This window comes from Cryptomeria japonica, unplaced genomic scaffold (assembly GCF_030272615.1).
Source record: "Cryptomeria japonica unplaced genomic scaffold, Sugi_1.0 HiC_scaffold_187, whole genome shotgun sequence".
NCBI classification, from domain to species: Eukaryota; Viridiplantae; Streptophyta; class Pinopsida; order Cupressales; family Cupressaceae; genus Cryptomeria; species Cryptomeria japonica.
In genome coordinates this window covers 215,339-224,901 of record NW_026729009.1, presented here as the reverse complement: position 1 = coordinate 224,901, position 9,563 = coordinate 215,339, and the positions used below count along the sequence as shown (strand labels likewise).

Genomic DNA, 9,563 nt, shown 5'->3' with positions numbered 1-9,563 from the left:
AGTATGAAATCCAGGGTTGAAAAATATAAAATGGAATCCCAAGCCTCTATTTGAAAGGCCTCTTAGTGGATCTCTCAAGCACTCCTTACCAAGAGAAAATTAAAGAAAAATAGTGAAGTCTTTTTGTCCTTTGACATTAAAGCAAAGTTACTTTTAGTCAAATTTTGGAAGGATGGTTTGTTAATATGTTTTAGCAAACTTAAACTTTGTCAACTTCCTCTGTCTTCTTCCTCTTCTTTTCTCCTCATTTTTCAATTAGATTTCACTCTCTATTTTATATGCCATTTTTTATATGAGTGGGCCCTCATTCCACAACTTGTCAATAAAAGAATTACCTATAAATATAAAATTGTAAACAATTATTTAAAAAAAAATCAAAATCATAAGAAGTAAATCAATATATTGCCAGGTGAATGAATGGGAACTTGTAGGGGAAGAAAATATAAAATGAAAATAAAACATCATATTTTCTTTAGAAAAATAAAATAATGTGGTATTCAAAAGCTACATAACCAATTGCACATCGGCGTGAAGGGTTTCTCTCTTCAGCCATTTGTTGATGGCTATAATGTGAATGATGCATTTTATTTATTGCTTTATTATTTCTTTCCAAGGTACTTGGGCTCATGGTAAAAGCATAATTGCTGTTTTCAACTTATTGGCGATTGAGTTTTTATTCATTAATATATTATTGTTGCGAGAATTATTGTCACATTGAGTTATTATTACTTGTATTTAAAAGAAATAGTGAGATGAGTGAATTAAATTGTTTAGAAAATATGCTTTAGAGTAAATAGGCACGGCTTCATTGAGCACCTATGAATTTGTGATAAAAAAGCGCGAGAGACAATGTACAATGCAACAAATAAATTGGTTGATGTATAATAATGTGAGAGACAATGTACAATCCAACAAATAAATTTGGCTCATGTATAATAATGAAGACATGGGATGGGGGATTTCCATTTTTTAGAGGGTGAAAGTATTATAATTAATTGATGACAATGGTTATTGTTGATGAATGTAATTTAAGAAAAAGTTTGTATGTGCACAAGTTATCACCATCCTTAATATAATCATATCACACCTTTGAGCACATTACACATTTCAATTTAGCAATTTTAACAATATTAAATTTCATATTAATAATTGTAACAATATTAAAAAGTAAACTAGTTTCATAATCAAGTAATAATGACCATGATTATTGTTCATCCATGTGATTTAAGGAGAAATTTGTATGTATACAAATTCTAACTACCCCTAATGAAATTGTATAATACCTATCAGCATAACAAAAAAATTAATAATATCACTTTTTTATTATATTAAAACATAAACTATTAATAATATTCAATTCTAATTCTAACATAAATAGATTTATATATTTTTTACTTTAGAACCAACATAAAAGCTGTAACTTGAAAATAATAATTTTTATTGTGTTAATAATGACATGATTCATCTTGGGGGCCTTTTCTCATATAGCCTCCCACAATTGTAAATACTCTAGTGCAACATAATCTGTCATTTCCAATGATTGATGGAAAGATTTTTCCTAGTTCTTTGATGTCCAAGAAAATCAACACTGCCTGTTAGTTTTGCATGTCATTCTGTACAATTTTGCAAGAACACCCACAAGAGGAGAATTTATGTATGTTGTAGGTTCAAGCATGCTAGATTTGGTCCTGAGGTCTACAAAACGATCATATTTATCTGGGCCCCCCACTATTGCCCCAATTAGTGTGTTTGGATTGGAAGAATCTTTGTGAAACCAGTTCATAAAACCTTCAATGCATTTGATCTTCCTTGGTTGTTGATGAATGGAAACTACAGATGCTCCTCTGTGATGTGGTTGCCTTGGATATTTGGAACCGTATCCTACCATATATGAAATGCCCAGAGGATTCCTTCCTAATAAATAATCAATCTGCAAAGGATATGATTAGGATTCGTTATATTGTATGCTCCAAAATACAAAAACAGATAATGTAGTGTGCTTACTTGTAGCTTTGCGAAGCCCATAACGTCGTTGGGTTTAAAGAGAGTGTTGCCGCATGACAATGTTCGCTTCTTAGCTGATAGTAAATCACTGTATCTTGCCATCAAAAAAGCAGCACTGGTAACATATTGAGTGTTGGCGCCATCTCTAACATACAACAAACCTCCTGTAACAAAAGAATTGTATTACAGATATCACTAAGAGAATTTTGAGGGCTATGATTAGAAGAGGAGTAGTAACAGAGGATTTATATGGTTGTGACTAGAAAAAGGATTGATTGTTAGTGGTACTGGTGAAGAGATAGAGAGTTCACCTGGGGTGGTTTTAACAGAACGAATGGGACTGCCTGGAAGAAGTGAACAAACAAAGCGTTCTGCATTACTTCTATAGGCTGAGAATTGAGCTTCCCCTTGGAAATATAACTGGTTGGTGAAGTGCATAAGTTAGCTTTAAGCTAGAGTATGTTTATATTACATTTTATTTAAAAAATTGCACCAATCAGTCTACGCTTACGTCTGTTAGAAGCACTTGAACTCCAGCATATTTGAGGTCCCAGTTGAATTCATTAACATATGCCTTTACATCGTCGTGCTGGATAATATAGTTGGAATAATATGAGGATTTGGTAGCTCTGTATAGCCAAGATGCAGCCCATAGAAGCTCGTCCTGAGATCATATTTACAAGTGCATATGTTAAAAGAAAACCAAATTCTGGTTACAAGTGCATATGTTAAGAGAAAACCAAAGTCTTCTTACATTGTAGCCTGAAACAGAGCAATAAAATGGACACTCTCCTCCGTAGGTGCCCTTGTATCGATCGGCAAAGCTGAAGAGCTGAAGGGAAACATGAATGGCCGGTTAGAAAGAAGATGGATGTATAAGGTTTTTCTCAAAATGGATGGATGAAACTTGTTGATTTTGCTGTGTTAGTTAACAGCTATGTTTTCTATTTTACTTGAGCACCCAAACATACCGATTGAGAACGTTGGAGGAGAAGGTGTGAGTAACGAGGGTTTGTGAATCTGAAAACAATGGAGGAGGCAGCCAAGGCTGCGGCCGTTTCTGCTGCAATTTCTGATCCAGGGGTGTCTTTATCAATCTTGTAAAGAGATCGAGGAGTGTCCATATCTTCTGGACGCTCCCAACAATTATGGTCTGCCTGGGGATCACCCACCTATTTCATGCATCAAGATCAACCTCGTCAGTTTTTCATAATCTTGAAGAATGAATGCTGAATATTTTAGATTAGATTTCTTTACCTGAACCCATAATTCATTTGGAGTTGCACTAGCCTTGAGAAAGTAGTCAGTTCCCCATCTAATAGCGTCCCTTGCATTCTGAATCTCTCCTGCAGCTTTCAACTCTTTCCCATAATCCAGTGTGCCCCAAGCGAGTGTGGTGATAGTGAATGCCATGGGAAGCCCATATTTCACGTTATCGCCTGCATCGTAGTAACCCCCAGCTAAATCAACCTGCAGTTGAGTTGCACATAAAATTTTGTATGGAGTCAATTTGGAATGATAGTATGATCCACTTCTATTTTTATTTCTAAATAAATTGAATAGGGATTTATTTCTCCTTCTACTTACGTTTTGCAACTTCCCATCTGTGAGGCCAGAATCTCCTCTCCACTTTACTCGCTGAGATTGTGGGAGTTTACCGGATCGTTGGGCCTCTAGAAAGAGGATAGACTTAGATAGAGCATCTCTGTAATCGAATTCTCCACGAACCACCTGCCACTCACCACAAAACAGCAACAACACCACTGCCAAAAGCGCTTCCATTGCCTTGGCCATATGGATTCTCTTCTTTCTTTGATATGCAATTTAGAATTGTGCGCTAAATTTATAGACTTGTTAGTCGTGGGATAAAGCTAGTATTTATCACGAGGACTGTGTATGAGTTTCTGTTGCTGAGTAATGCATGGGAACTGCAAGATTTAGAGCATGGGACACCACAAAATAAACGATAAATACTCAGCACCTCAAACAGTTAATACGAGAAATCAGGTTGATGCCTTATATCATTTGTCTTTTTTTCGATTGTTGTTCACAAGAATTATACGTTTCACAAGATATATACGTTTTACCTTCAATTTTGATTTGTTCTTGTTCACAAGAATTATAAGTTTTAGCATTTGTTTTGATTTGTATTATTTTCCGTCTGCACCGCAATGCTACCGTTAGTAATTATCGTTGTTCGTTGATGAATAGTAAGGGAGAAAACGATTCTAATTACAGGCTAAGGCAGGTGAAAGTTTGTAGTTTGATTTAAGATATAATACTATTGTTAAAATTCGGTTTTAGGATTAATGCTTTAATATAATATACATACGTGTAGTAAGTAATTATTGTATTATATATTTGTATCAAGTATTGGAAAAATATTTTTGGTTTACATGATGTTATACTATACTTTAAAAAATACAATCTGAATTTAATTGTTTATTGTAAGGTATTTGTCAATAGTATAGTCATTATTATTCAATATTTTCAATAGGAGTTGCATAAGAGAAAAGAGAAATGAAAGTTGCAATAAGCTGGTCTTTAGCCTCATCATAGTTCTCACCACTCTAGTTCAAAAAAAGAAAAGCCATTTAGAGGACACTCCCTACTTGTATCCTCCTTTGCTTGCAGTGGCTGGTTCAAGCCTCTTCCGTAGTGAAAAGTCATTTGAAGTAAAACAAGAGTTTCTCAATAAGGAGTGGTAGGCCATATAAGACCTACTATTGTTAGATCAATCTTAGTTTCTCTAGTGCTCGCATGTTGGTTTCCTCAATCTTCTATAGTTTCTAGTTGTTTTTTATTAGATTAAGTAAGGAATGACCCCAAACCATTAGACATCCAAATAAAATGGCGTGGGAGAGAGATGCGTCTTTCATCTTTAGAGGAAAATTTCCTTTTGGAACTACTAGGATGAGGAGGCTTCTGGTCATGATCATTAGGAGAATTATACGGTGCAGTGGGGTTGAGAGTGGGGTTTTATCCAAGCAGTAATTGTAAATGGTATAAATGAAGCCCTTATATAAGGGTGGGTAAAAATCTTTAAAAGAACACTTGTCCAGGGAAGAAAATAAAAATAATGGATAACTAACAAGCTTATTATGTCTTAAGTGATTAAGAATGGGGAAATTGTACCTGTGGATTGTTACAAATTGTCCCTCCAATATGAAGTACTTTATCATATGGTAGGTAATGGATCCTCACAATAATGAAATGTTTTCTTTTCTAAATCGATTCTAGTGTCTCTTTAGTCCCTCACCATTCTCTAGAAACATTGAAATGCACTCCTCATAAGAATTTGTTTACTTATTCGAGAGACTTTTTTTCCATCACACTTCAACGCAATCACTCGGACAATAATCTCTTCTGAAACCTCTAAATTGATACCACCCACCATAAATCTCCCACTTTTCATGCTATTCATAAACTAGGACAAGAGGTCATCATCACTACCTTTCATAATTATGAAGAATACAGTGATTCCTCTCCTATCATAGATGTCTCACACTTGTGTATTCTTTTTTAATAAGACATACAAGGTGCATTGAACAAGAAAATGTTGCCCACCACCCCCCCCCCCCCCTCCCCATGTGATTGTAACTTTCTCACACCCAAGAATAGAGCTACATGCCATTGGTCTTAATTATGGCGAACATTCCAGGAACCCTATTGTGCAACCACAGTTTGGAGAGTTGATACAAGTCCTCCTTTTAAGTAGCTTACCTCATGTTGGATGGAGAAGCGTTCCTGCCACTTGGGGCCAAGGTATCATGTTTTCCTCGTTAGATGCTCCACACTCTTGGGCTTAGTTATGGTGACTGTTCCAGGTGTCTTATCGTGCTTCTTCTCCAACCCCTATTATGGTTGATTATGGGAAATGGAGTTCTATATTCTATATTTGTAGGGTTAGTACCAAAGTTTACATTGGAAAGGAAATTTATAATTAATATTCTATATTTCTTATTTTTAATTGAACATTTGATTTTAGGGAAAGATTTAGGATCATCCCAAAAGGGAACATTACACGTTGACACTAACTGGGAATAAAAAATGAAGTAAATTTAGAAGACAATTATTTAGAATTAGACTGATATGAATGGTCTAAATAGGAAACTTATTTCTAGTTTATAATACCTGCATTATTTCTATTTCTCCATTGGGTTGGAGATAAGCTAATTTTCAAAATAGATGATAAAAGGTTTTCCCATTGAGATAACCCACTTCTTGAAAGAAATTTAGAGACATATCTTGGTTCAAGTTTCACAACTTGTGATGATATCAAAGGATCATAGTGAAAGTTGAATAGTGAAATGGTTCGTCCTAAAAAATCCTCTAAGAAAGTTAGAAGTAGTAGTAACAAAGAAATTAGTAGTTGAGTATCACTCAAAAAGATTTGCAGGACAATATGAATCATCAAGAAAAATCAATTGAAAACAAAAAAGTGTAATGTTCCCAATTTTTACGTGACATTTATAATTAAATTTACGTTTATTAAGTGGTAAAAATTATTAAAAATATTTAAATGATGATTTAATGTAATTATTTTAATGTAATTATTTTAATTAAATTATATATATATATATATATATATCACTTTATTATAATAAAGTTCTCCAAAGTATAATTAACATTTTAATCAGCTAAGACGACCTAATGTTCTAGATGCTTCTTGGAGTTCTTTATAGGGAGATTGGATGGAAGAAGAAAGGCATGATTGATTTGATGAATTTGTCTAATGCTTTACATTATCTCATCAGTGAGGACAAAAACCTTCAATCATAAGGATGGCTGGATGGAAACTTGGATCTTCCAATGGATTAGAAGATTTCCTAGCCGATAAAGGATGTTGGCTAAATTTGGGCGAAATTTTGTTAATTTATGAAGAAATCCTCATGGATGAAGAATTGACACCCTTAGCCATGTCACAACCATTTAATTAGCCTTATTTTGTTCTGATTATTTCAGGCGAACTGACGCATGCATCATATTTAACGGACATAAGACACAACACATTCAGATGAAGCATGGTAGTGAAGATTTAAAAGACTGTCATTCTTCTCACATCATAGGAAAAGTGTTCTTCGACATGACTGAGGTGGCATCTTTCCAACATTTGTGCAAGATTACCAAGTAGTGTGGGAAATATATATTGGTAACACCATTTAAGGCCGATTATAATTCCTTCTTTCTGATTTGACTGTCAAGTTGCTTTTCCTTAGGGAATCGTGGTACATTCCTAGAGCATCTCATAAAAATGGAAATGATTTTTCGATGTGCAATAGGTTTTGATCAGATACTGGCAAGGTTAAGAAAGTAGGAAAATAATTACTTCAATCTACTTCAAATCCCTCACTTGTATGATTACATTTCTATTTTGAGCTTACTGTTTCCGTAGATTTGGGTGGCATTTGAGGAGATGGATTTAGGAGGGAAAAATGAACATTTTGTTTCATCATTTTTTTCTCTTTGTTCTCTTTGTCTACTGCTGGTTGAAATAATAGAGTATAAGCATTTGAAATAATGCATTTCAATTACATTTACTGACTGTGAGTTTCCAACTCATGTGTCCCACACAATGAAGCATATGAAGTACATCTTCAAGTGGGATTGTGCGACAATCTAGAGGGCGATCATTATTATAGTGGGCGAAGAGGTTCTTAATCTAAAGGTTCCTCAACTTTTTTTCCTTCTCAGGTTGTTTTTGTATTCCTATCTAATATATTTGATTTTCTTCAGAATTATGGATCTTTGTTCCATTTGTGTTCTATATGTCATGGTCGGGTTCATATCTATTGATCATGATAATTAAAGGGTTGTGAAAAAGCATGACTTGTTTAATGGTAAGGGATGGATAGATGAATTTTCCCTAAGAAATGCTTGAAGAGGAAGCCCCATTATGTTGGTGTATATAATACTATGGAAATAGGTCTTGAATCAAACAACTGTAAGATCTTTGACAATGAACTAGGTTTGTTCTTTAAGCAGATTTCTTTTTCAGCGGCGTCACAAATTTCAAAACTCTTTTATTCACTGCATCACCTGGTTCTACATCAACTGCGTCAACAGAGGATTGAGAATATCTCAATCTGGCTACACTTTTAAAATATTCTTTTAATTATGAGGAATTCTACATGCTCATTTAGACCCTTCTCAATAAAATGTATTATTTTTTATATAAATTCAAGAGGGATCTCTTAATAGGGCAAAAATATATTCAAGAAAATGTATGATGACTGACTTCTTTGAGCCCTTATCACACATGGTTTGAATTAAATTTTATCACACAAGATCCCTCCAAGGATCAAAAACCTCTAGGCTTCCTCATAGTCGGATCTAGGGCCATCTCTGTTAGTGTTTTCCACAATTCAATTCAAATCCGCTTCCTCCTTGGTCTGCAACACCACCTATATTTCTCCATCTTCCAGAGTATCACTTCATTGTTCCTCCTGATTGGTGTTTTGCCGTTCTCTCTCGTATTTTCCTGTTTGATCCTCTTTCCCTTCTTCAACCATCTGGTTTTTGGGTTTTTCCATGTTAATTTTCCCATGTTACTCGAAGGTATCAGGGATGCTAACACTTTGGGGTTCTTCTGCCATTTTTTTCTTTTTCAGCAATCTTCAGTTGCTTAGAAGGTTTTTTGGCTCTCCATTGCGTTGTCTTATCTTTCTTCTCTTTCTATTTGACGACCTGTAGAGGGCATTTTCTAGAATTATGCCTCGATTTTTTGCAGTGAAAACATGCAAAAGGGACACTTTCATATTCTATAGGTTGGATCCACTTCCCCAATCTGGAGTTAATCTTGATAGATAATGGCATATTCGTGCCTTGCATAACTCCCATACAAATCCTTGCAAAGGTAAGTATTCTTCTAGCTATTGTGATAGGATCCATAGATAAGAGTTCCCAAAAGGAACTAGCGATTCCTTTAAAACATCCTCAACCCATAACTCTAGAGGAAGGCTCGACAATCTGACCCAAACAGGAGCTTGTACCAAAAATAACTCATTTAGGTCCATCTTAGGCGACCATTTTGTGCAAGCGTAGATTTTCCAATCAAGCAAGGACCATCACAAAGCACCCTCAACATGTCTTCTTCACATGAAAATGGCATCAATAACGCACCTTTGGATATAGCCGTTATCTCCACTTGACCTTTATGCGTCCATTTATGTTTCACAAATGTCCCGACAACATCAATATTCAGCGTTGGGCACAAAATTTTTCCAACCCGAGTCATTGCCATAAGGCTAATGTTATGCTCAATTACTGGGTCTGGAACTGCAATAGAAGATCTACCCTTTTCTGGTTCTGAGATATTATGAACTGGGAGTAGCGAGGACTTTCCACTCGGTTTGACAACGAATAGAGACGTCTACGATCGACCATTGTCCCTACAAATAGGTCTCTTCCTTGGGCTGTGTCTAGCACATGATGCTCCATCCCCCCCATCAGGATCGAGAGGCTTGTCACCAGCTTTTGGGTTCCCATCCACTAGGTCCTTTCCATTTGGCTCAGAGGAATCAGGCAGTCCTGAGATCCATCCTTTCCGCCCTCCCCCT

At 35.4% G+C, this 9,563-nt stretch overlaps 1 protein-coding gene across 1 annotated transcript; it reads right to left on the bottom strand.

Moving 5' to 3' along the window:
- Positions 1-1,582: 1,582 nt before the first annotated feature.
- On the bottom strand, positions 1,583-3,798 carry LOC131053162 (endoglucanase 16-like). The gene is made up of 8 exons (XM_057987782.1): positions 3,592-3,798; positions 3,262-3,474; positions 2,976-3,176; positions 2,759-2,836; positions 2,516-2,668; positions 2,316-2,424; positions 2,005-2,168; positions 1,583-1,930 (listed from the first exon to the last, which is right to left on the bottom strand). The coding sequence occupies exons 1-8, from the start codon at positions 3,796-3,798 to the stop codon at positions 1,583-1,585; spliced, it is 1,473 nt and encodes a 490-aa protein (XP_057843765.1).
- Positions 3,799-9,563: the final 5,765 nt, after the last annotated feature.

Bases quoted from the DNA above. Each gene is read 5' to 3' on its own strand.
- LOC131053162 (XM_057987782.1), bottom strand. From the start codon at position 3,798: ATGGCCAAGGCAATGGAAGCGCTTTTGGCAGTGGTGTTGTTGCTGTTT. The intron at 2,669-2,758 runs GTAAGAAGACTT...ATATGATCTCAG, and splicing joins GCTCTGTTTCAGGCTACAAT to GACGAGCTTCTATGGGCTGC. The intron at 1,931-2,004 runs GTAAGCACACTA...TATCCTTTGCAG, and splicing joins TGGGCTTCGCAAAGCTACAA to ATTGATTATTTATTAGGAAG.